Source organism: Castor canadensis, chromosome 12 (genome assembly GCF_047511655.1).
Source record: "Castor canadensis chromosome 12, mCasCan1.hap1v2, whole genome shotgun sequence".
Taxonomy (NCBI): Eukaryota; Metazoa; Chordata; class Mammalia; order Rodentia; family Castoridae; genus Castor; species Castor canadensis.
This window is the reverse complement of record NC_133397.1, coordinates 104,517,505-104,544,839: the sequence shown is the minus strand read 5'-3', so window position 1 is coordinate 104,544,839 and position 27,335 is coordinate 104,517,505. Positions and strand designations below refer to the sequence as shown.

Here is a 27,335-nt window from a genome sequence, read left to right as displayed (position 1 = left end):
GCTAACTAACTGTTTTTTGAACATTATAGATAGTGAACATTTTAGGACTATGGCCTGTGTGGCTTCTGTCCTAACTACCCAGCTCTGCAATAGGAACATGAACATCACCATCAACAATGCCTAAATGTGGTTGCACGTATGAGACTATATTTCAATATCAGCTTATTTGCAAAAACAGCCAGGCTAGATTTAGCAGTTTGCCAATCCCGGTTTTACCAGAACATAGATTGAGTTGAGTAACATTAAATGGCTAAGAAACAAGGAAGAATGACATAGTAAAAGACTGAATGGATTTAATGAGAAATATTCCATATTGGTTGCTGAACACCAGAATGCTGTCCAAGGAACCATCATTAAATAAAACAATCTGAAAACAAGGCAATTCTCACATACACAAGCACACGCACACAAAATCTGTTATGCTTAGGATCATTAAATTACTATTTTAACAAACAGACGTAAAATAACATTACAGTGAATAATGTGCACAAACTTGAGAAACACAGTTCAGATTGTCTATGAACAGAGGTTCTTAATTTGTACTTTTTCACATATGTACAGCCTCTTGATTGTAGAGACCACATGGCTCAAAGAGTTAACTGTGTCTTCTCCCAACTTAGAACTACAGATTTAATCCAACCATTTAAACTTTTAAACTGCTCCAGGTTTTTGCTTGGTAAAAGGCAGCAGAAGACTGCTCTTGACCAAGCTTCCCAGGGAACAAATACTACACTTGCCTCCACCATCATAAATAAGTTGGAGGAAGAAATCATTAGCTTAACATTTTCAAAAGTGAACCACAGTCAACAAGGTTTGCTGAAGAAATAGTATTATTCTAAGACTGGAGACAAGAAACAACCTCCTGAATACATTTAACCTTACTTAATGCAGGTATGTTCCCTGAAGAAGTGTAAGAAAAATGGAATCACGTTTTCTATACACCATGGGAGTGGGATGTGGGTGGCTGAATGGTTTTCTTCGGCTAAGGGTTTTGCTCACAAAAGGGATACTAGCATAGTAGCTGACTCTCATGGTAATAGGAAGAGGGGCAAATTAAGTCCAAATGTTTCCACTGCCATTATTTTACTTTTGCTTCAATCACTCCCCCCAACCCCTCCCTCTAAAGTTGCTGATATATAACATGTATGACGCTAGACTGTGCATGATATGGCAGCAAAAGGCCAACTAATCCATAAAGTGGATAATCGATCTATGAGTTATCAAAAGTTAGATGAGATTTCATAGGCACAGACTTGAGAGAACTGAAAACAGCTGGCAGAGGTAGATGGGCATGAAAAACACCACAAAGAAGTAAGATTACCTACAAATTGACTGTATGATTTTAGGTAGATCTTATACGCTTGGTATTCGAAGTACAAGAGTCAGAATAAATAATGGACACAGGACACACACTTTGCTTGCATAACTTGTAAATCAAAAGAAAATTTAAAAAATTAGTGTCTTTCAAAACTATCCCTAGTATGACCATCTATTTTCATTTGTGAATAACAATAAGCTGATTAAGAGGACAAGATCAACAGGCAATATACAAGCCCCAAATTCTCAGGATTTTTTTTTTTAATGCTTTTATAATGACAAAAACATGCTTTCCTACAGTTCCCAAAGAGGTTCATTGCTAGAATACAAATGATCAAGTATAAATTACTAGCATTCAAGGAAACCTTGCTGAAACTACAAGAACAATCTTGTAGTTTTCTTCCCCTTCAACTGTGTTGGACAGTTTGTGAAGATGCCTCCATAAACAGCACAGGTAACAAATGCTACTGAAGAAAGCAATACTGCTTCCCACAACCCTAACTTCTAAAGGCTAACCTAGGGGAGGAATTTTCGGTGTAGTTAACTGGCATCTATGCAAGAGTCATCTAACTACAGCCCCTACTAGAAAGGGAACATAGCTAGGACACTTGAATCAAATGACAAAGACCAGCTTTGTCCGTAAGGACACCTTTGGCCCTTTTAGGCTAGCTTTGAATTGTCCATCAAGTTTAAAAATGAACCGTGTCCGTATTTTACTGTATAAATCGTAACAGGTAAATCTTTCTAGCAGCTGAGCTGGAGAACACCAAAAGTCAGGCCACACCTATTCACATTTCTCAGGCCTTCCTTCAGGACAGCTTGCCACACTTATCTCTAGGCCTTTCCTAAGATAGAAGTTATAATACTGATTTACCTCACAAAGCTGTGAGAAACAACTAACAATCATTAAAAAGCATAAAGCACTTTGCAAATATGAAAGTGCTATTTTGGCATCAATGTAACAACTAGAAAACATTCATTGCTTGTGCTATTTGGCAATTTTGCATTTAAACCTCTCCCTGACTATGCCCTCCTGTGTAAAGCCTTGCTATTTCTACAGTGCCTTTACATATAGGTAAAAGAAATTCCTGCTTAAACTAGATCCCTCAGCAGGATGGAGGTTGGGGGTTTGTGAGGACAGGGAACCCACATGCAAAGTGAAGGCAAATGAGACAAAGGGGCCTTGCATCCCAATGTACCTTCCTGGATTTCTCACGTAAAGCCAGCAGTTGGTGACAGTCTGAAGGTCACTCGACATACACACAAGCTGACCTGGAAGGGGAAAGTCACATATAGTTGGCATTGTTCCATTTCCCTGCACTGAAGAGGTTACAAGTGAGACCTTAAAGAAATCCTGGGTCTAGCACACACCTGACGCAGGGGGCAAGGGGCAGGTTATCCACCTAAACAACCTAGACCTAACATTAAGCTAGAGTGTTTTCAATGAGTACAGTAAAGAACCAGAACTCCCCCAAGAGATCTGAGACTCAGTTACAAATGAATGTCCTAATCCCAGAAATCTCCCCTTGAATAGAGAGCATGTAGTTTTTCTGCTCAGTTACCCCTGGATGTCTCAAAATAGCAGCTAACTGTGGCTGGAAGAAAGAAGGGGAATTGTATACAAACTATCCTCTTTTACAGGATTAAAAAGACTATAGCGGATGGGGGTGGGGAACCAAGGTCAAACACTGCCTTCCCACTTGGTAAGAACGGGATAGAATTATTTATACCTGCATTTAATTTTACCCCGTAACTTACTCCAGCCAACCTACCTGCCATACTGTTTGTGGCCCAGCCACCCTCAAATCCCCTTCCTCAAAGTGCCTGCTCCTCCATGCACTTCACTCCCTACCTCATGTATTTGAGGAAGCCATCAATTCAAGTACATCTGCCACAAGTTTCTTCCATGGAGAGGAGGTAGGCAAAATGTAGCACCTCAAAATAACAACTCTTATTCAAGGACCCTCTAACGCTAAAAAGCTCCTCAGTCACTCTCAGATTGTCCTTCCCATCTCTTCCCCACCTCTTTCTATAGGGTCTGTGCCCAGGACCCCTACATCCCCCCACACCCCACCCCGCTCCCCACCTCCTCTGAGCGCAGACTCCCTCCCTCCCTCCCCGCCCTAGCACAGGTGCAGCTTCTGGTGCTGCGCCAGGTGCGTTTTGTAGCGGAAGCCTTTGCCACAGCCCGCGCACTTGTGCGGCTTGTTGCCAGTGTGAATGCGGCGATGGCGGATCAGGTGCGAACTCTGGATGAAGCTCTTGCCGCACTCTATGCACGTGTAGGGCTTCTCGCCCGTGTGCGTGCGCTGGTGCTGCGTGAGAGTGGAGAAGTCGCTGAAGCGCTTCTCGCACTGGCCGCAGCGGAAGGGCTTCTCGCCCGTGTGCACGCGCAGGTGGTTCACCAGGTGCGAGTTGCGCCCGAAGCCCTTGCCGCACTCGCGGCACACGTACGGCCGCTCGCCCGAGTGCGTGCGCTTGTGCGTAAAGAGGTGCGAGCTGACGCTGAAGGTCTCGCCACACTCCGAGCACATGTAGGGCTTCTCCCCCGTGTGCACACGCTGATGCTTCACCAAGTCCGAGCGCCAGCTGAAGCGCTTGCCACACTCACCGCAGCCGTGCGGCTTCTCGCCGGTGTGGATGCGCTGGTGGTTGGCCAGGTGCGACCGGCGCACGAAGCCCTTGCCGCACTCCCCGCAGGCGTAGGGCCGCAGCGCCGCCGCGCCTGCGCCGCTGGCCGCCGCGTGCGTGCGCCGGTGACTCAGCAGGTGCGAGCTGAGGCTGAAGGCCTCGCCGCACTCCGGGCACGGGTAGGGCTTCTCGCCCGTGTGGAGACGCCGGTGCTTGAGCAGGTCGGCGCGCCAGCTGAAGCTCTTGCCGCAGTCGGCGCACAGGTTGGGCCGCTCGCCCGTGTGCAGGCGCAGGTGGTTGGTCAGGTAGGTGTTGCGGCTGAAGCCCTTGCCGCACTCGCCGCACCGGAAAGGCTTCTCACGTGGGGGCCGGGCCAGCGCGGGCCCCGCCCCAAAGCCCCCGGCCACGCCCACCCCCATCATTCCCACCACCGCCCCGCACTCGCCCGCCAGCCCAAAGGGCTCTAGGCTGGCGACCGCCGCGGCCTCAGCCAGGCGGTGAATCCGCTGGTGCTGCAGGAAGGCGGCTCCGGGGCTGAAGCTCTCCCCACAGTCGGGGCAGATGGTGGGCGCGTCCATGATGCTGGCCACCAGGCTGTCGAGCTCCCCGAGATCCATGGCCATGGGGTGGTGGAGCCGGTGGAAGCGCCGGTGGGCAGGTTTGTCACCCCGCAGTCGACTCCCCAGGGAGAGGTGGCGCCTCCAGGGAAGTACAGGAGGGGACCGCTGCTCTTCTTCCTCTTCCAGCCGGTTCTCCCCTGCGCTTTCCTCCTCTTCTTCCTCTTCTTGGGGGCTCCGAGATATACTGTCAGACTCCAACAGCGCTGGGAACATCCTCATGTCAGGCTCACCAGACTGGCTGTCCTCGTCCTCATCGACAGCAACCCCTTCTTCCTCACTCAGCAGCCCCTCTGCAAAGGAAAAGTGGAACTTAGTAGACCTGGATGGAACTCAAAGGTCAGCCTAGAGGAATTCAGCTCTACAGTAAAAGTGTGGGTCACAGAGTAGTGCACCTCCCCACCTCTCCAAAGTCCCTACATTCCCGCCTCTCTCCTACCCAGCTCTGAGCCTGTGGGGAAAGGCTCTCTCGCCCACTGCCTACCACGTCTTAATCGGTTGCACCCACTCTACCCTAGGCTATGCCTAGTGAGCCATCCGATGACTGCAATGGCCAACTCTGTGCCATTTCAAAAGACAAAAACAGTCTCGTTAACTATGAAACAAAAACAACAGTAAAGGCACGTGGCTGACCCAGGCCCTGGACTGATTTTTAAAATACCCACAGTAAAGACTTGAGTATATGTGGGGTAAAGGGAGAAGCAGTAGGGAAAGAGAGCACAGAGCCTAAAGCTGATGAGCCCAGATTAGACTGGTCCAGGACACACACCTGTTGGGTCTCCAGTGATTTAGCCACAAGCAGAGGAAGTTACTGCAAAATGGAAGTCCACATGCTTTCTTGCACTGTGGAGGAGGGCAGCAAACAGTCTGGGATTTTGTCACGGGAAAAGGAATGTAACCTCACAGTCCTTGCCATAAAGTATTTCAGCTCATTTCTGTCCCTGGGGTATACACTAAGCAGTATAAAGCAACAACTGCCCAAAGACAGAAACAAGGAAGTGCACAGAGGCCCAGCATTTTACTCTTTCAGGTCAGAAATAGCAAGGGATTTAGAAGAGCACTGGGACACTTTGGGAATGAGCTACAGGAACCTAGGTAGTTCAATTAACCACTGAGTTTACTTGTCTGTAGAGGGAGATGACTTAACTGGAAACTTCTGGATACTTTGCCCGGCACTGTGCTAAGTAAGTCTTTAAAGGCAACCTCTCCCAACATCCTGTGAGGTGGGTTCCAATGTTACCTGTGTGGTTCTGCTGCAGGATTCTGCTTCTGTTGTTACAAGTGGTCATTTACAGCAGTACTCTTACACTGAGTGAGCCTCTACCTGTGCTTACCAGCACAACCTTGGCAGTGAACTGGTTTGAAGAAAAGGATGTTCCTTGGGCCAACACTAGGAAGGCTGTTAGTACAGAACCCTACTTAAAGGTCTCCTCTAGAGAGTACCCTCCACCCTGGTTATAATTCCAGAGGAGCTTGATGTAAATGTGAATGGAGCATCTTCTGTGGAAATTTCAGCCTTCTCACCTGTACAGATGTCAGGTTCTACTTCCCTCTCCTGAGAGTCCCTTCTTAGAGCTTCATCCCGTGAGTTGGAGGCCAACTCTTGCTCTTTTTCTTCTATATCCTTTGGATTTGAGCCCATTCCTCTTTCTTCTGAGTCCCCTTCCCTGTCCTCAGAGTTCTCAAAATCAGAGCCCATCCCTCTGTCTTCTGAGTCCTGGTGTTCACACACACTCTGGTTATCTTCTTGTTCCATCTGGGAAGAAAAGAGCACGGGAGGTGACCAAGAATGCCTGCTCCAGACAAACACACAGAAGGAAAGGTCACATCAGCCTAGACTCATCCCCTCACTATGTCTGGCCTTGATTTCCCCATCTAATAAAAACTAGAGATCCAAGCCCCAAATAGCAAATCTCTACTCCCCATCAAATGTTCATTTAAAGTAAACAAGGGGTGCAAAGGAGGGTGTGTGGGTGGCGGAGGGACAATGGCAACCTCATACTGAGGCTGCATGCCAGCATTCACTGAACCCAAGCTTTGTCTGCCTCTGGGTATGAAGTAGAGGTCCATTTTTACAGCTAAGAAAATCTGAGGCTCAAAAAGAAGACTCATATAACAAGACTCCATAACTTACGAACAATACAGTGGAGATTAAACCAATTTTGCTATCTCAAAGTTCTATTCTTTCCTTACTCTTTTTTTTTACATTTTATTAGCATATATTATACAAAGGGGTTCTGTTGTGACATGTCCATGCATGCATACAGTGTACCCCAAGCAAATTCATTCCTTCTATAACTATTCCTCGTCTCCCTTCCCCTCTTTCTTAGAACAATTTCAGCAAGTTTCATTGTTCTATTTTCATACATGTGTATGACTATCCATACTCACCAACTTTCACCCTCTCCTTTTGTCCTCCCACCTCCTGCTGGTACTCACCCCCAAAGAGAATCTATTATACATTCCTGCCATTCATTTTTAAGGACTAGATTCTGTATATGAGAGAAAACATGGTATTTTGTTTGTTTTTTTCTCAGTTTGCCTTATTTCACGTAACATGATGATCTTTAGTTCCGTCCGTCTTCCTGCAAACAATGTAAGTACCCCATTGTATATACGCATCACATTTTCTTTATCCGTTCATCAGTTGAGGGGCATCTGGGCTGTTTCCATATTTTGGCTATTGTGAATAGTGCTTCTATAAACATGGGTGTGCAGGTATCTTGAAAGTATGTGACTTACTCTCTTTCAGATCCCAGGAGTGGTATAAGTGGATCATGATAGTTTTTTTTTTAAGGACCCTCCATATTGATTTCCACAGTGACTGAGCTTGCCTACACAAGCTTATAACAATTTTGCAAGTATTTTAGCTAATAATAAGAGTGCCTTTATGAAGCCGGAGGAGAAGTACATTGGACTCATAAGAATAACACAAACGTCAGTGTGGTCATTTCTTATCTAAGACCATGTCTTCAATGACACCACTAATCTGGCTTTGTGGCAAGAATTTGCCACTTGCCAGGCACAGTAAGCCAAGATGATTAAAGGGGGCTGGTGGAAAAGATATAGTGGCTTGCTATATTGAAGTCATCTCTATAGTTCTAATTACATATTTTGCAGTATTTGAATTGTAGATAAGCTTTAGCAGAAACATGCACCAGGGACAGTTGGTAACCTTTGTACAGAAAAGGCCAACAAGTGAATTGCAAGGAGAAACACCAGATTCCTAAACCCTTTGTAGATGTCAGGTTTACATCTCAATTCAAAGAGCCCCCTGCCAAGACTGAGCAGTTGAGCCAAAAATACTTTATTTCTGCCATCCATCACTCCTGCAGCTTAGCTCAAGGCAGCAAAACCATTTCTGGGTCAAGCATCTTGGCCTATGACTTTGAAGAGAGTACCTCTCCTACTGCCTCAGCCATCCCAAATGGGACTGCAAGAATATGGCTGATAGGTTTGATCCTTGCTGCCACAAAAAAAATAAAAGCAAGATGCTCCTACTTTGGTTGGGAGACTTCCTGCTCTGTTGAGGGCTTTCCTGAGGCAGCCCTGGCTCTACAGAGCCTTTGGAAAGCAGGAATAGTTACAGGCAGTGGAAATTCCTACACTGGGTCGGCTCACAGTAGGGAATCCAAGCCGAGTGAATGAACCTCTCATTGTTTCAGCATCCTCATGGGTGGAAGGAGGGTGATGCTACTTCACCTCTGTTACAGAGGGTGTCACAGGAATCTAATTAAAGAGCACTTTGGAAAATGTTGCACAGGGTTATGGATGCTTTGGGTTTCACAAATGTGAGATGTGACTATTCCTCTTTGTAAGTCTTTATACCACTCTGGCACACCTCAAAGACACTGGTCCCTCTATAATATTAGCAGATACATCACCCTAAGAGCATATAAGATTCTTTCTCACTAATAATGTTATATTTTTTAGATTAGAGTGAAAATAATTAAGCTCTGATGTTACTCAACACTGTCCTGAAATGAGGTGAATTCTTTTAGAAGGTATATATAATTAAAACTGCCAAATTACCAACACTCAGATTTTTTTTTTCTGTTAGACCACAGGAGAAAAATCTCATTACAGCCATAAACCCTTTCAGAGGTGAATTCTACAAGAGGCTGTTGTCTCCCTCACTTCTGTCCACCATTCTTTTGCCCTCTAGAAGTCAGATTCAATGGGAGCACATCCCTTGAGTCTGTATCTATAATGCACCTGAAGGTGGGGGTAAAGGGGATGGGGAGGCAAGAGTTGGTTTTTAAATATGGCCAATTGGTCTGCTAGTGGTGGAAGGCAGTGGAAGGGGTAGGGGTAGTTAAGGGGAACTAAACAGTTTCTGCCAACCTGAGTCCAGCAACAACTTTACACCAATAATGGAATCAAAAGAAGCATGTCACCGAAACTCCTAAAACTAAAATGACATGGTCTGGTGCCCAGCATGGTACAGAGATGACTGCAACTCTCCACCGTGCAGGGGAGCTAAGGGGTCTAACCTGGGAAGCAAGGAACAGAGCTTCACCTCTGAGCCCTTTTAAAGATGAGTTCTTAGCACCGCAGAAACAATAAGAGTGGAACAAGAAGACTGATTTGTGACTTCCTCCAAGCCAGAAGACCAGTCATATCAGAGACTAAACTGAGAAACATGGTTTTTCTTGATTGAACAGAGGAGGGGTTAGTGAGAGAGCCAGAGGGCCCCTCCTAGAGCTGGCGTGTGAATTATGCATGCTCCACAGGCAGAATCGAGGCAGGTTCTGCGCCCCTAAGGGAGTACTTCCTGATCCTCATCCACACGTGGGGGCGGGGGGACGGGGTTCTCTGCAAAGAACCAAAGCCCTACCACCCAGAGACACAAACTTCACTCTACAGCAACAACTCAAATTTACTTTAAAATACATTCTGTTAGTGCAAAACTGGAGATCTGTACACCCAAAATCTCTATTCACGCCATTCATGCATAAAAGTGTCAATCCATTCACGCCATTACATCCTGGGCTGTAGGCAGCAGTCAAGGAATGGAGAAAGCTATTTAGAGGCAAGAAAGATGGTCCTGATATATTAATTGATGAAAAGTGGCAGTTTTAAAACATAGCTCATTTTTGTTTATTAATATTTGCAAGCTAGTATATATCTTTGCACATGTATACAAGTTTAAACAAAAAGACCAGAAAACTATTAAAATGTTAAACATCTCTTGGCTGCTTCTGGAAGATTTACAGTTATAACTCATTTAAATCTTAACATAAACCCAATGAAGTAGAGTACTTACAGGTTCACAGACCAGAAGAAAGAATGGAAGTGATCAGGTCAAGGTTATACAGAGTAAACTTCAGAGTAGGCTTTATTCCAGGCAAACCACAGTCTTAAGACAGCTTCCAGTAGTTTGGGAAGTCTCATCCTTTGTGTGAGAATATGTGTGTGTGTGTGTATTTTCTATAGCAAATGTGTAATTTTTTACCAGGAAAAAGGCTAACTTTGTTTTTAACATGATAAAATATGTTAAAGAAAACCCTGTAATTATAGAAGCAACAAAAAGGAGCAGGAGTTGCGATTGCTTCACTCTAGAAGACTTATTTTCAGAAATGTTATCTAGACACTGGAATAACTAGTGTCAGTACATATTCCGGCACATTTTGTTCCAAACTCCTTTCCCACTCATTCTCAAAATAAAAACTAGCAACATGTTTTCTTAGGCAAGGCCAGAGTTGGATAATGAGTAGGCAGCAGTGCAGGGTGGTGGCTTTGTGGCCAGATTGACTGGAGTTTAAATTTTCTGCTCTTTGCCAGCTACTTGACCTTGTGCAAGTTACGTGACCTTGCTGAATCTCATAGATTGTGCATCCATCAAAACAAGGATGCTTGCAGGATTGTTCTGAGAATCACACAAGATTAATGTTTATAAAAGCCACTGGCACATAGAGACACAATAAATGGTAGTTAGAAGTACTATATTGTTAAACTTCAGCCAACTTCTTGATTTTAAAAATTATGCACTAAATTGAGGTTACCTGTTCGCAGCTATATTCAATGAGAATGGCCTTTGGCAAGTATGAGCAGAGCTTTCCCAGCCTTGCTACTAGGGCTCTGTCAATGAGCAGTTGACCATGTGAAGCCAAGAACCAGGGAGGAGCTAGCTGCTTAGGGGACCTGGGTAGAGGGAGAAAAGTTTGCATTTGCTGATAAACCCATCCTGTATACAGAGAATGGATCTGAAGCTGAATGGGAAGTGGGTGTGTGGCTCAGTAAACCCTAACTACGCTATTTGTAAGGAAGCCCCCTGCCCCAGCAAAAAGAACTAGAAGTCTAAGGGAAAGAACAACAGGGTTGAGGGAGTGGTCAAGCAGACAAGCTTGACAAGACACTAGACATCTAGTTCTAGTCACTAGAGACAAAAGAGCAGTAAGGTAATGGGAGAGAGCGTGGGTTTTAGCCAGCAGAGCCACTGTGCTGTCTGACTTCAGGTACATATTTACCCCCTCTGGGCTTCTACTCAATAAGGAGGTTGGGCTTGAACACACAGGTGAGTTAATCTGGAAGACACTAAGGTCAGTTTTATTAGGCAATTTTAGGTCCATCTTGTCTCCTCATGCACCCCACTCCATGCCATACAGCCTTTTTCTTAGATGAAAAGCATGAGATTGTGTGACCTTACAAGACTGCTCAAACCCCAGGTTCTAGAATTTTCGATACTTTCATGTCTCTTCCTCTATTCCATAGCCCCAACTCAAAAAAGAGTAACATTTAGTTATCCTTTAAAGTCACTAGGAAAATGCTCAAGTGCCTCTAGACAGACTCAACCCTTTTTGGAAGGGAAGCAGTTACTGCTGCAGAGCAGAGGAAAATGTAATAAAGTATCTTTTAGAAAGAAAAAAAGGAAAGGGAGGGAGGTGGGGCAAGAGGAAGTGAAACCAGTAGCAGAGCCAGAATTAAAATTTAACCTAAAGTTTACTGACATAGTCTCCCAATGGCCCCTCTGGAGCCACCTGCAAAATCTATTGAACCTGGATCAAATCTAACTTCCTATGAACAGGCTGGGGCAGACCAGCACAAGCCTCTCTTCCACCTTCCTGGATTTTAGAGCGAGAAACCAAGACCAGAAATAGTACCATGTGTCCCGGCCTCTGAAAAATAAACCACTAGCAGAACTCTTGCCTTCTTCTGGCTATGTTCAGGACCTCACACTGTCCTGCCACCTTCCAGCCAGTATGGACCTGGTGAGGACCACAGATGGTCTATCTCATACAGTCCAGGGCTGGGAGACAGCATCCATTCAATGCACCTATGAAACCTGAGTGCAATTTGACAGGTCCCTCTCCACTGGCTCTGGTAACTGCTACCTAGCAGTTCACTTGGGGTGACCCATTTTACACGTGAAAAACAATGAGCAGGTGGCCTACCCCCAGGTAGAGTCAGCACTCAAACTGTCTTTTGGCTCTCTGGTGGCATTTTCCCTCTGCTTGGCCCCTCCAGGTGGGGACAGCTGGGGAGAGCACTGTGCCAGGTGTGCCTGGAAAGAGACAGGCTAACCCCAAAAGAAAGAAAGCCACACCTGGTAACACCTGGCAACTGTGGGCCAGCAGGGAGGGGATGGACCACCTGGGAGCAGAACCCCTACAAACAGAGCCCACGCCCATGGACCTTGCAAACGCAGCCGGGTGGGCGGGGAGTCATGTGCCAAGGCCACTGCCAGGTGGCAGGCAGCCAGGCCACAGGCTTTCATGTCAGGAGAAGGAAGTGGGCAGCAGGCCAGAAGTGGCTCCCACTCAGCCGCCTGCAGACTGTAGCTCCTTTCCTGTCTCCCACTCCTTACCTCTGCAGGGGAACGCCAGCCACTTCCCACGCCCCTGCCTACCACTCTCTCCCAGGAGACAGTTTCTGTACCAGAGTCCAGGCAGGGACACCCGATTGGGTAGAGGCCGGAAAAACAATTTCAGCCCACAGTTCAAAAGGCTGAACTCATGACCATAACTGGGGTCTAAGCAGGGATTCCAGGGGGTTAATCATTTGTCCATCTTCAGCAGCAGCCAAGTAAACAGTCAACTAACTGCTCAGGGCATGTGTCAAGGCTGTACCTTCACACTGCTGAGCTTAGAGTCAGAAGGGACCCAAAGGCCAAAGCACCACCTCACTGTGTTTGCCGGGTGCCTCTAATGTTACTGACTACAATATTCCACCTCAGTCCTGGGCTTCCTTCTGTTCATGATTAATTTTTGTCCCCTGTGCTCAGCATTTACTCATCTTCACCCACTTTCTTAAGCATCTGGCTCAAAAGGAGCAATCACCTTACACAGAGTATGTCCACATCACAATGGAACAGCTGACCTCCCCCCCAGTGGCTTTCCCATCCCTAAACAGTCTGCCCAACCTCAAATGCCAGCCTCCCAAGTGGCAGACTGCTGCATGAGGTAGCGTTGTTCCAGACAGGGAACACCAAGAGAATACTGCAGCTAAGTGCTGACCACTTTTCAGACAGGAGGAGCCAAAATAATATGGTTTCTACTTTGCGGTTACTGCCTTTTTATCTGGAGGGGGAAGCCCAAGTGGAAAATAGAGGCCCTCACTTCAGTCATCGGCAGCAAAGGGGAGGTTAAAAAAAAAAAAAAAGAAAAAAAATCAATCAATCTATAACCTCTTAGATTGGTCTCAGTCTGAGTCTCCTTCCATCCTCTGTGGTCAAGAATAGCGATGGTGGTGCACATCTGTAATCCCAGCTATTCTGGAGGCCATAGGTAAGTAGATCATGGTGGGCAAAAAAAAACCCACAAAACCCTATCTGAAAACTACCTAAAGCAAAAAGGGGCTGGAGGTGTAACTCAAGTGGTAGACCACATGCCTAGGAAGCAGAGGCCCTGAGTTCAAACCCCAGTGCCACAAAAAAAAAAAAAATAGTACAATGTCCTTGGGGTCAGGCATTTCCTGTCCTTTGTTTGGGCTAGAGCCCCTCAGCTTGGCCTGATGGCCTCTCCTCATCCCAACTGCCAATCCCCCACTACCATAAGGACTCAATCCTTCTATACACAAATCAGTGTAACCCAGAGACAGATCCCACATGCCCTCAAAGTTACACTCTACCCCCAGATGAGAAGTTATAAAAACTCAAGGTCTTGATGCTGTCATTTGCTCATTCATATTTCACATTTTACTGATGGGAATCTTCTACCTGATACACAGGACTCCTTCTGTTCATGACTTTCCTTTTTAGTTCCCTGTGTTTGGCATTGTACCATCACCACTGCCTCTATGCACCTGCTTTTCAGGTTTTTGTTTTCTTATTTAGCAAGAGAATCCCTGGCCTGTCCTCACAAGTCATTTTCATGCACTTTCTCCAACTACCTCAAATGTTCATTGTTGGTATTTAGTGAACCTTGGTATTAATGGTATTTAATAGACCTTAGAAACCTCTTAATTTGAATCCCTTTCATGGAGAAGAAAGGCTGAGAGGAGGAAAGTGCCCAGATTAGAGAGCAAAGGCAGGTTGCTAAAAGAGTTGTAGCCAGAATCTGTTTTCTGATGGCCTCTCCAATGGTCTTTGCATGCATCTCTTTAATATAAAATGCCACTTAAAAACAGACAGCCAGATAAATCTGGAATATACACTTGCGCCCACACCCCCCACACAAACACGTACACTGTATTATTCAGGGTTTTCTAGACAAACAGAGCACTAGGATGTGTATACATTTAGAGATTTATACTAAGGAATTTGCTTATTGCAATTATGGAGGCTGACAAGTACAAAATATGCCAGGTGGGCTGACGGGCTGGTCAGCCAGTAGAGCAGAGGCAGTCTGGGCTGGAAGCCATCTGCTGGAGAATCCCCGCTCGCTTGTTTGGGGCTATCAGTCATTTTGTTCCATTTGGGCCTTTAACTGATAGGAGGAGGAGGCCCACCTACATCATGGAGGACAATCTGCTTTACTTAAACATCCACTGAATTAAATGTTAACCTCATCAAAAAACATCCCTCACGGAAATACCCTGAACATTGTTTGACCAGTCTGTGATCCAGCCAAGCTGACACATAAAATTAACCTTCATACATACTCTAGCTAAAAAGCACAGTCTCCAAAACTCCCATTACACTTCAAAATTTACCCATAAAAACATCTTATTTTTCATGCAAATCAATATCTATGTACAGACAGTTGAAGAGTCTCCATGTATGTGCTAAAGAGGACAACAAGGAAGAACCAAGCTGAAACTCAAATAAAGATCCACACAGACACGTCTGTGTACACAGCAGACAGAAGTGCAGTTGAATAATTATTTCACGAAAGGACAGAAGAGAGGGCAGACTTGAAATGCACAAGGCGCCTGTGTGAGATTCAGGAATAACAAGCAGCCTTGTTCTGGGAGGGCTGATGCTGGAATCCTATGTTAAGGTTGTCAGATGAGGCCAGGTGACCTCGAGCAGTCTCTCTCAACCCTGACAATTCTGTGATCCTATTTCCACTGGAATGAACAGTCCTCAAGGGAACATTCTTTATGGCAAATATGGAAAGAGCAGTGCTGGGGCCAGAGGGTTTAAGGTACACATTCAGTCCCCAGCTCCTCACTGCAGATTCAACAGGAAAAACTGCCCTTCCACTCCTCTGCCCAAAATAACTGTTTGGTGTTACTGATGAGGAATGGTTGGTGTGTTCCAGCTGGGTGCATTTCAGTCCGGGTAAGTGACACCTCGGTATGTAATCTGCCAAGGTGTCTTCCAACAAAGAGACAGCAAGAAAGAAAATGGAAAGCTACCTGATGCCTGAATTTTCCTGCTTTAATCAAGTTTTCCACACCACAGCTAGATTGTTTTCAACCCAAAGTAAAATATTTGCAGACACTTTAAAAAACAAAACAAAACGCTTTTTTAAAAAATTACAAACTTACCAGGCACCAGAGGCTCATGTCTATAAATCCTAACTACTCAGGAAGCAGAGATCAGAAGGATGATGGTTCCAGGCCAGCCCAGGCAAGACCCTGTTTCAAAAATACCCACCACAAAAAAGGCTGGCAGAGTGGCTTAAGTGGTAGAACACTTGCCGAGCAAGTGCGAGGCCCTGAGTTCAAATCTCAGTACCACAAAAAGAAATAAAAATGTGTTTTACTCTTATTTCCCTAAAAATAATAGATTCTAAGCAAAACCCAGATTACAAGAAGCTCTATAAGATACATGATCCAGTTTCTTCTTCAACAATGACAAAAATGGCAAGGAAAAAAGCAGAAAAGAGGAGAATCTGTAAGTCAAAAACCTCAGTAATATACCAACCAACTTCAGTGTATAGACTTTACATGACTCTCAACTCAAATTAACCAACTACAAAAACAAATGACAAGACAACTTGGAGCTGGGAATGGTGGCACATGCTTATAGTCCCCGTGGTCAGGAGGCTCAGACAGGAGGGTCATGACTTCTAAGCCAGCCTGGGCTTCGTGTTAGACCCTGTCTCAAAAAGAAAGGAAAAATGGGGAATTGTGAATGCTGATTAGATATCTGATATTAAGGCCATTAACTTTTTAAGATGTTGGTATTGGGAGAAAGTCTACAAAAAATTGGGGCTGGGCACGTAGCTCAGTGGTTAAGTATCTGCCTAGCATACATGCAGCCCTGGGTTCAATCCCCAGTACCACTAAACAAACCCACAATTCTTCTGTCTTTAATATATGAAATATTTACGGGTTAAATGATATGTCTAGAATTTGCTTCAACATAATTCTAAAGCAAAGAGGAATAGGCAGGGGTACAGATGAAACAAGATGGCCATATACGGAGCTCTATTGAAACTGGGTGGTATCATATGTTAAGTTTATTACACTAGCCTATTCACATTTGTATTTGCTGAAGAAAACTTACTAACAAAAAGATTTTAAATGGAAAACAAATTATTTTTTTCTAAAATTGAGTCAATTGTATTCATTGAATTCTCAGCTGAACAAAGTAAAATGTTAATTATTTCCATAAAAGGAACTGCCTGTTTTTACAAAATCATGCCAAATCATGAGTGGTTACTGTGTGCTTAATACTGGACAGAGCTCATGGGGGATTGGGAAGGGGCAGTGAAGTAAAGCAACTCAAGGAAAGAAACTTAAGTTTGATGATTTTTAGTCTTTTTTTTTTTCCTTTTTATGAGCTATAGGAATAGTTGTTGCATCCAAAATAGAATCAGAATCCTGTTTAAGAATCTACTCTCGTTTCTTGTATTTTTAAAGAACTCAAAGGTGGAAGCATTAGCTACTGCTTGTTTATTTCTCATTAACTCAGCAACTCTACACTAAATTCCAAGAGAAATACCCTGGGATAGGGTCCAGGCTTGAAAACTCTGCAAGGGGAATGATTAACCCCAGAACCGTCAACTGAAGAAATGATGGGAGTGGTCAACAGAACAATCACTGATCATCTCTGGAATGATCTTCTAAATGGATGACAGATGGAATGCAGTGTTAGACGAAAAGAGGGTAATACAGTCATGATTTATGAATACAGGATCTCCATGGATGGGTCCTACTGGAACAAAATTACTTTACTAGCCACACCTAAGAACTTTTAAATATAGTGTCCCGCTCAGAGACACTCGGGGGGTGTCATTTCAGTTTACTCACCCCACATCACAAAGGGAGCAGCTAGAAAGATGTTCCCACTTTGTGTTAGAAAACAAAACCTCACAGTTATTTTCCATTTTAGTCAGTGGTGCACAGAACTGGTCACAGCAATGGTTGACCCCAAGAAACAATGTATCTCTCTTAAGAAAAGGGTTCAAGTGTTCAGGGCTCATTCATAACTTGAACACCACAATGACTAAGGCTCAGGCTCCATCAGTTTCAGTTCCTGCTGTCTCTCTAACCTCCCTTCTTAGCATTCCCCAAAGGTACCACGGAAGCTAGTAATCAGAATAATGGTATTTGTCCTGAGTAGAGAGAATAAATCTGGGTTCAAAATCCTCAAAGAGCTCCCTGAATCCTATGCTAATGTTTCTGTGGCCATCTTTTCTCACGAGAAGGCCCGTTTCAGAAATGACCCACGGTGCAATTTCCCCAGTACACACCACGAGATTTTTTTGTTGGGCTGCTGGAAAAGAGAAAATAAGGGCAGTAAACCCAAAACCTGGCAGTAACACAGATAAAAATATCAGCAAGTTCAAACAGGATGGAGAACGAGGGATCTAGCAGGTGCAGCCACCTGTTCCCGCTTAGCGATCTCATCTCTGGATCCCAGGCAATGGAGATCCAGAAAGGTTAAGTGAACACCCAGGAACACACTTGTCATGGCATGCAGGAGCCAAAATCATAGGCATCTCAATTTTTGTTCCAATCGCCCCCTTGACACTCAGCCCAACACAGCCAGCGGTGCTTGGCTAATCTGCCCTGGCATTGTGGGTATATCCCAGCATCATGAATCCATTTGCTTGTCACTTCCTCACCTCTTGTGTTAAATGGTAGGAGCAACGAGAGAGGTAAGTTGGTCCCCAAGTCTCTAACACACTGTCTTTCTGAGATGTATTTAATTTATAAGTTTGGCCCCAGATTTATGGCTCCTATCAGCTGCTTACTTGGGCAGTGAGCCAAATCTCATTAATCAAGCCACAACCTACAAAATGCCTTGTTAGTTAATCCTCTTCTACTAGGAAAAAGAATTAAAATTCGGCCAAAGTCACCAACTCACTCATAACAAATCTTCAAAGTGTTAATAAAGTCATCTCGTCTGCAAATAAGACTATGGGAATCCTCGAGTCAAAAAGGAGATTCTATACTGCATGCATCTATAGAATTATTACAAAGAATCCCTCTTGTACTACCAATGTATGGCAATTACAAAGTAAAATAATTTTTTAAAAGGGTGGGGGAGATTCTAAGAGATACACAAAACTCTCCAAGACAGGAGATCTAGCTTACACTTAACAGCTTGCTAAGAGAGTGCAATGAAGGATGAAGAGAGACAGCTCTTTCAACACAACCCATGACCACAAACAGAGCCTCACATTCACCCTGCTTTAATACCTTTGCACTCTCTATGTTGAAGGCTGTATAGCAGTGAGCCAGAAGGCAGGGGGAGGCAACGAAATTTTGCTGAAGAGAGTATCTGCACAAATGATGAGAAGGCTTCACCATTGCTTCCTGAAATTTTCTTTAAAAGATCTCTCATTTTCCAGATTAGAAAAAAATGAGGACCAGAGAAGGTAAGTGCTCTGTTCGAACTCAACAAAGGTAGTGAGTCAGTGGAGAATTAGGACTGCCATCCAGGTTACCTGATTCCTTTTATGTTCACTCTTCCCTGTATTAGATTCTCTCCCAACTCACCCTGTCACCTTTATGAGTTTGGTGCTGTGACTGTGGTAACAGCATTTTGCAAATACTGCCTTCCTTCTTTTTTGTTTTCTTCTCTTTCAGACTACTTTTTCTCTATTATAATTTTAACTAGTTTTCCTCTAAAAAGACAGAAAACTTTCTTCAAACTTTTCATTTGACCCTTTGCTGTGGTCTCTGCCTAACCAGGTTTTGGATTATCTATTGCTCTCACTGGAGAAAACAGAACATCTTGTTGACTAGAAAAAAGCAGTTGCTTGAGTTAGCATTGACTTAATGGAGTGCTATGGTAAACACTGAATAACTCTGAGTCCTTTGTGTAGTAGCATTTGAAAGAAAAGTCAGAGGGAATCTACGGAGCTGTATAGATGGTGCTGGCTATGCCATTTTAAAATAATTTTTTTTTGCACTGCTGATGATTGAACCCAGGGCTTTGCACATGCTAGGCAAGTGGCAAACACTGAGCTACATCCAGCCCTTCAAAAGAATCTTTAAAGACATCCTTCCATTCAAACTATGAAACCCTCTATTAAAGAGGGAGGCTTCCTCATCCTGAACTATCACTTTTTTAAATACCTAAAACTAGTTATTAAGCTATATGATATTTCCTCTTACAGTACCTTTTTTTTCCCCCAAACAAATCTTATAGGCTGCTGGAAAAAGGAGGAAAAGTCATCAATGAACCCTGGAAAAAGCTAACATCACCACCATATGAACCAAATTCCAGAAGCCTGGGCCTCCAGGTGAGAGCCAGCTCAGCAGATGGTATCAACTGCTAAGATTTCCTGAGCCCATTCACTCACTGTAGGCTACTTTTCTATCTTCCAGTGTAGAGGTCACTTCTCCTTTCATCTCATCATCAACAAAAGGCTTGCCCTATAATCAGGGTTCAAGAACTGTCCTTGAAATTCCTGCTGACATCTCCAATTGCAAATGCTCTCCTTGCTTGGCATCCATAGTACTGCACTGTTCAAATTCTTCTCATACTCCTCCCTGTCTCCTTTTTTACTCCTACAACAGGGCAACTTTCAAGGGTCTTTTTTACATTTTCTTCTCTCAGTGGTCTCAATTGTTTCCCTTCTTCCCCTAGTTAAAAGTGAACACCTCTGTCCAGAGGTGACCCCTCTCACCCAACCCCAGATCTACAGCCTAAAGATTCCCTAGTGTTAGAACTAAGGAGCCTGAAGGTCCCTTCTAGTCCTGACGTGCTGCCCAGCCTGTCCCCTAGGACAAGGAATAGGAGGCAGCCGCAACAGGGGGAAAAGCAGATGCTAAGGAATCAGACCTGGCTTCATACAAATGCCCATCACTTTCACACTGGACAGTTATTTCACCTGCTTCAGTCTTGGCTACCTCACCTACACAATGCGCAAAAACGTGCCACCTTGAAAGGTTGTTGTAAAGGCCAAATGAATTTTCATTTGTTTTTGTTGTGGTGGTGAGATTTTTTTTCTTTTTGGCAGTACTGGGGTTTGAACTCAGGGCCTCATGCTTACTAAACAGGCGCTCTGCCATTTGAGCCACTCTGTCATCCCATGAATTTCCATTTGTAATGCATGTATCTGATCCAGTCAAACATATATGTATAACAAGTGTTAGTTCTCTTTCCAATCTTGGCTACAATTCAGCTCCTCCTGACAGTGTCCATTTCTGTTCATGCCTTTTTTGTTCTTACTTGACAAGCTCAAAACCCTGCAGTCACCTTTGACCCATCCCTCACCCCTTCCAATCAAATCAGTTGCCACATCCTACCTTTGACTTTTCTCCTCCATTTTCTTCTTTGTCCTTACCACTGCAGTGGACACTCTTACTGGTTACATGCACCTACATGTCCCACTGAATCTGTCTTAAAACATAGTTGCCACTCCATTTATTCTGCTCAGAAACCCTGAAATGACCCTGCCAGAGCAGACTCTAAGTGTTCAACAATGTAGCCCCAAGCTCTTAACCTCTCGGTAACCCCAGCCAAAAAGGGCCGCTATGAATTCTGCAAGAAGGCACTGTGTTCTCCTCCCCTGCTACTGCACTTCTCCTGAAGAAACATGATAAGGTATGTCTTTCTCTTCCCTTCCTGGGGGAAGCAGTTCCCACAACAGCCAAAGCTCAGACCCTGGAGTGTGCACATGACCCCAGCCTCTGTCAACCTTGAGCAAGTTGCTCAAGCTCTTTTTATTTTATTTATTTTTGCAGTGCTGGGCATTAAACACAGGACCTTGTGCTTGCTAGGCAGGCACTCTACCACTAAGTCAGATCCCCAACCCTGCTCAACTTTCAGCCTCAGTTTTTTCATCTATAAAATGGGAGAAACATCTGACTTGACCTAGTGGGATTACTGTTAAGTATTCAGAGAGAATTATTTCATCTTGTTTAACTCTGATGCTTTGAAGTCCTTTCCTTATCTTATTTTACCTAATGTTTGTCTTTGCCTGTGATCACACTAATAATAATTCACGTGATATTTTTAGCTTGCTCTTTCCCCCACCACCTCCCAACTCCTTGCACAAACAAGTTGTATTTTATTCACTTTGGTGATTCACCACACAATGGGTGCTCAAGCATTTCTCGAAATGGATAAAATTAGGTGTAATTAATTATTTATTTCCCTCAGTCTCAACAGGAAGAACTAAAAAGACGAGGAAATCTAGTGATCTGGCCAAGGTCACATCAGGTAAGGCAGAGCCATGGAAACACCTTTGCTCTCCTAACTGGATCCAATATCCTGTCAGCACCAGGAGCCAAGCATGCCTAATTATCCTGCTAAAGAGGCAGTCGTGAGAGAAAGTGGCAATTAGCTTCAAAAGTTAGACAGAACGTTCTCGAAAAGAATTCTGCATCGCTTGGTCAAATGTCAGCACCCCTTTTTGTATCAAATGGCCCTGTGTGGATCCTTCCTCCATTCACTGCTCTTAACCCTTGGTTCAGCAATGCAAAGGATGGAGGGTCCAGAACTGTGTGTTTGTGGCAGAAAATGCTCCTATCCTCTCCTGACTGGTCATCTGTTTCTCTCTCAGCCAAGGAAAAACAGGACTAGCAATAGCAGAAATTAAATGGTGAACGAGGAAATCAACACTTGACCTTTTCAAAGTAATTATGAGACTAAAGAAGCTGCTGGGGGAGACAGAGGGCACGGACCACATTCCAACACAGGAGAAATTTGTAGTTAAATTTGTATTAAAGAGGTCTGGCAGTTTTTGTTTTGTTTTTCTTACTATAACTTGATTTCTCATCTTACCCACATATAATCATTAACGTAGAAAACCCCTTCCTAAGAGTTCAGGATTAAGCTGTGACAGAAGAGATGCCTGCCATGACACAAATGTTTGTATCTTGATGATGTCCATGTCAGTATCAGTAGTAGAGATATTAAGCTATGAAGCAAACACAGGCTCTTAAAGAAGTTTGAAAAGATTATATGCCATGTAGGAAGTACAACCAGAAATATCCAGCACACCTCTAGTTCAATCAATAAACACAAATATCTATGAGGGACTGAGGAAATGGAAACAAAAGAGTTTCCAAGGTAACTGCCCTCAGGCTAGTTCAGGCTGTGGCCACAGTCTAGTTAAATTTAATTGACATTTACCTTATTTTTTAAAAATGGGGAAGACAGGGGTGTTTCTTCAGGTCTATTTCACACTTTGGTTTCCTACTTCTAGGAGAAACCTGTTTGGTTTTAAAACAAATCTGGCACATGCATACCCAGGAAAGAAAAAGATGGAGATGTAGCAATCCCATGAACTGTCCCATTCACCTTTAAAGTCACTAATGTGCTTACAACAACTCATGGCACACTGTGTTTAATAATAAAGTCTTCAAAATTTTGGCAGCCTTGAGGTCGGAAGAAAGAAAGGCTTAATCAGCCTCAGCAGGTACTTCAAATCTTGTGATAGGTGACAGCTTCCATCCAAAGAGAGGCTGCAGATTTTTTTTTTACCATCCCCCAATCATAAAAAATGCAATGAAGTTCCAAGCTATACCCCACAGTAATCTTCCCACCCTTTCAGAAGCGAGTGATGGGTAACCTTTCTTCCTCACCCTAGCCTTTCTCTTTTTATTTTCCCCCTCACCTGCAGTTAGGGAACCCCTGTGGTTTTCTCAGATGTACAGCCAAAAGACTTTTCCTGGAATATTTACCAAAGGGTGTGCATAATAGCAAGGAGAAAAGAGACTGAAGCAATGGCCACACCCACGCTACCTAGAATCATTCAGCACAGGGGCTACTCCAGCTCATGAAATGCAGTACTACACAGATTTGTTCAGCGCACTTCCAGAGGGTGCTTACCCCTTTGGGCGGTCACATGAGAAAGGTAAAAACTAACAAGATAATTGTCATCCTCTCCACTGATCCCTCTTCTACAGCAGGAGCAAACTGTTGGCGTGAAAATAATATGTCATGCCTACATTTCTGCATTTTACTCATGACCGATTCATTATTCACACAGTTTCTGAAAGTCTACCTCATGTCACATTGTATTCTGTATACAGCCTCTGTCCTGTGTGGGGGTTCACTCGAGTCTTTTACTAAGAAGATATTGAATCCCAAGTATTTCAGGCACGAAAAAGATTGCAGAAGAGGTTAAGGGTAGCCTAGTGTGGTCAAGACAGGCTACCCAGAAGAGAGAAGGTTTGGTCTGTAGAGAAGAACAGAAAAGAATTCAGATATGCTGGAAGAAAAAAAGAAGAAAAGAATTTCAGACTCAGGTCTGTGCCTAAAAGCCTTAAGGGTTTCTGAACTTGGCCTTTCCAACTGATAGATATGGAAGTTTATCAGCATAAAAACAAATTTACAAAAAGCCATGCTTCTCAGAATGAGTTCTACTGGGATGATTTTAGAAGCCCAACAACATTTCTGGTAGGAAGCCTGAAAAGTGGTGGATTTTAGAGGAAGAAGAAGTAGAGATCTGCTAGGTTTTATCCCATGGAAAGCAAATTCTGAAGTCTTGGCAGTCAACAAACCTAAATTCCAGTGCATCTCCAGTTCAGAGTCTGGAGCTCCAGGCAAGCTTCTTAACTTCTCTCTAAACCTTGGCTTCTCCATTTTTTAGGATGGAGATGGGTCAGTTATCAGATATAATAAGGCAACACGTGAAATTTTCTAGCTTCATAGCTGATGTATACATGTTCAATAAACAGTGACTATTGTGATCACATGAAAAGAAACCAAAAAAATTACCCAGTTAGACATAAGTGAGAGATTACTAAATTGCATTGTTTTGGAGGGAAAGAAAGTTTGAGGGTCTGATCTGTCTGGCACTCCATATGCTACATTTTATCCCTGGCAGATTGTTTGGACTGTAAAAATGGAAGAAACAGGGTGGATGTCTGGCTCAGTTGCAAATGGCAGGACAGTCTTTGTAGTCCTGTTTTCTAATGAACACTTTAATGAATGCAGGGAAAGTTACCTTCTTCAGTGCAGAATATGAAAATCACTGATTATTCACTTGAAGTAATCCATTCCATATGCTGCCTATAGACTGAAATTTAGGCTGGAAAAGAAGCTTGTCAACAAACTTTTCAAGAATGTCTAGAGTCTCTTAATCCAGGAGCAAAAGGAAAAGCCTCAGTCTCTCATGTACTACTGATTTATTTTCACAATTGCAATGGATCCTCAAGGTCTAAGAGAATGGCTTTTCTACAGAAAGTAAAGAGGTTAAATCAGAGGTGTGCATTCTTTTATCCAGGCCTTCATTTATTCATGTTCTTTAAATCAAACATCCTTTGTGCACCTGGTAGGTACAAAGCAACAGATAAAAAGTCATTGACCTCAAGGGGTTTCCAGTTTAAAAGGAAAAAAAAAATTGAGACAGGTGTCATCAAAATAATAAAGTACCATGTGGATAAGACTAATTCTAACTAGGAAGTCTGAGGAAACTTCTATAAGGAAGCTAATCAGCTGAGCTAAGACTTGGACAAAAATATCAGAGGCAGTGCAAGAATGTCCAACAGGCATGTGGTTCAACCTGAGTAACAGAAGCTCAAGAATGTCTGTTACATCTTGGAATGGAGCTGATTGTCCCAGATCCAATGGAGGATGGAAATAGACAGGCACTGGAATTGTAAGGGTTCTAAATGCCAGAATAATGTGTTACCTTCATTAATTACATTAACACTAAACAGTGTACTACTCAGAACCCTGTAAAGAGGCAAAGTAAAGAGAAGCAAGATCTTAGAAAGAAAATCCCTATGGCAGTGGCGTAGGTTCAGGATCCAGACCCCTCAATGGCACTGCAGCTTTTTGGATTCTTTCTACATGAGCAGACAAGTTCTTCTCCGGCCTTAGATTATCCTCTTTGTAACCAGCCTTTGTCCTTTCTCCTTCCCTTCATTGGACACTAAAAATTAGGCAAACATAGATTCTGAGGAAATCTAAAGAGCTTTTGGTGGGGAGCAGAGGGAAAAGAAAGGTGATGTAAGTCTACCAGCCTTTGTTATACAGTTTCCAGGGAGGTCATCCTTCACCACTTCAATCCAGCAGCAGCAGCTGGGTTTTTTGATTTCCACCCACTTACTTTTTGGAGCCCATCTACATTTTCTTTTGTGTCACCTAAAGCGCTGCCTGACTTCCCATTTATGATCGCGGCTCAATCTCATGTCATCTTATTCTCCCCACAACCATTCATTCCACCTCCAACATACACGCAGCCTGTATGTGCCAACTGGAGCCCATCTCCTAAATTCATAGCCTCTTCCCTTCACTTCATCATTCTCATGCCCTCTATGTGGACAACTCCATTCTTGCTTCAGTTCAGATGTCTCATCTGTCCTAGAGAAGCCAGAGAAAAATGTTCTTTCCCCTCCAAACCATCTATATAGGGTACAGGCTCTCTCTGTGCTCTTCTTCTTAAGTTTTGGGTACCCACCTTGTTAACCAAGAGACATTTTAAAAGGTTCACTGGGCTCTTAAAATGAATTGCACATTAGGTAATAACCATATGCTGCCTTAAGAGAAGGGGGTGAGCTCTTGGAGACAAGTGGGCGGACAGAAAGGAGACAGGCTTCTTAGGCAACTGACTTCAGTAGCAGTCACACTTGGGCTGTGTTCAAAGTTGCTCACTCATCCATCACAGCTCTTAAAGACCATTAATTTGCTAGCCATTATGCTACCACATTTACCACACTGTGTTATGGGAGGAAGATAACATCATAGGAGATGATATGAAAAGGGATACAGCAACACCAAGTTGAATTAACCCTAGTACTCATGTAGAGGGGTAAAGGTAGGTGATTCACTTGGGGCTACAGGGGAGGCAGTTAAAAAAATGGAAAATCGTGGAACGTCCCAGAGGAAATGATAACCCCATTCTGGAGGCCTGGACATTACGCACACTGGCCATAAGGTACATTCAGCACCCCGAGTCAACGCTTCTTTTCTTCTTGTTCACCATCTTCTCCCACTACGCGAGTCACCCCATGCCACACTCACAATCCTGAGCCTCAGCATGCCCTCTGGGTGCAGGCTTCAGCTTTGTCCATCACCAGTCCACCGGCTGACACAGACATCTGTGGCTGGGAAGCCTAGCAGAGCTAAACGACGACCCTCTTGGGCCGCAAGCTGCCGCCTAACCTTCCATCCACGTTCCTTTTTGTGCCATCTGCCCAGTCTCTGCAGCCCACAACGCTAATCGGAGAAGGCAGAATGGAGAGGGGAATAGAAAGGGGGGGGACCCAATTCACAAGGACCCAAGATGACCTGCTCCCCTGCCCCCTGTTCAGTGGGGCTGGGGGCGCAGTCAGACAAGGCAAGGGGAGCGCAATCCGTCCCAGTCCACAGCTGCACACAAAGCCCTTCACCTTCTCCTTGCCTTCCAAGCTCCTCCCTGGGCTTCGTTTTTCCGAGGGTCTCTGATGCCCCCTTCGGTGGTCGCCGGGACGGTCCGACTCCTTCTAGAAGGGCTATCTCTTCCCTGGCGTCTTAGCCTCTTCCTCCCCTCTCCTCGCTACAGACCCGGGAGGAAGCTCAGTCCGGGCTTTGGGAGCCTGAGGACATCCCATGCGCCACAGGACCCTGAGCCCAAGAGGTGGAGGACAACGGTTCAGCCTCCAGGGCACAACTGCGCCCCGTCGCTCAGCCACGGCTGCCAGGCACACGCCCCATCCCACAGCGGTCACTCGGGTCCCCACCAGTCCCATCCTCAGGCGGAGGGCAAGCCCAACCGCAGCCACGCTCCTACCTGCGTGCGGCGGGCGCGGCGACGGGGAGGGACTGAGCGCCCTGCCGAGCCTCGCTCCGCGGCGCGTCCGCCCTTGTGCGGCGGCGGCCGCTGGCTGGCTGGCTCGCTGGCACCCAGGCTGGCCGACTGGCTGGCTGCCCGCTGACTCCTCACTGGGGCTTCCTGTAGGGCTGGACAAAGGACATTTCCTGGGAGGAGCGGGGGAATGTTCCCAGCATGCCTCGATTTGTAGTTCGCGGGGACTTCCTGCCACCGCAGCAGTAGCCCTGGCCGGACTGGGACCCTGGGACTAGAGCAGAGGCGCTCGCTCCTTCCC

The 27,335-nt window shown here is 44.7% G+C and overlaps 1 protein-coding gene across 5 annotated transcripts; it reads right to left on the bottom strand.

Moving 5' to 3' along the window:
• Positions 1-268: 268 nt before the first annotated feature.
• On the bottom strand, positions 269-27,178 carry Znf697 (zinc finger protein 697). 5 transcript variants are annotated; one of them, XM_020188007.2, is made up of 3 exons: positions 27,020-27,178; positions 6,090-6,321; positions 269-4,858 (listed from the first exon to the last, which is right to left on the bottom strand). In XM_020188007.2, exons 2-3 carry the CDS (start codon positions 6,319-6,321, stop codon positions 3,441-3,443), a joined length of 1,650 nt encoding a protein of 549 aa, XP_020043596.2. In that variant the 5' UTR covers positions 27,020-27,178; the 3' UTR covers positions 269-3,440. The 5 variants fall into 5 exon arrangements, with proteins under 5 accessions (XP_020043596.2, XP_020043597.2, XP_073906744.1 ...); XM_020188008.2 differs by lacking the exon at positions 27,020-27,178 and adding an exon at positions 26,640-27,000; XM_074050643.1 differs by lacking the exon at positions 27,020-27,178 and adding an exon at positions 12,373-18,519.
• Positions 27,179-27,335: the final 157 nt, after the last annotated feature.

What these genes read in the sequence shown, in the direction of transcription:
- Znf697 (XM_020188007.2), bottom strand. Translation starts at nt 6,321, where the DNA reads ATGGAACAAGAAGATAACCAGAGTGTGTGTGAACACCAGGACTCAGAA. An exon ending in AGAACCTGACATCTGTACAG is followed by an intron (nt 4,859 to 6,089) that starts GTGAGAAGGCTG and finishes TTTCCTTTGCAG; the next exon opens with AGGGGCTGCTGAGTGAGGAA.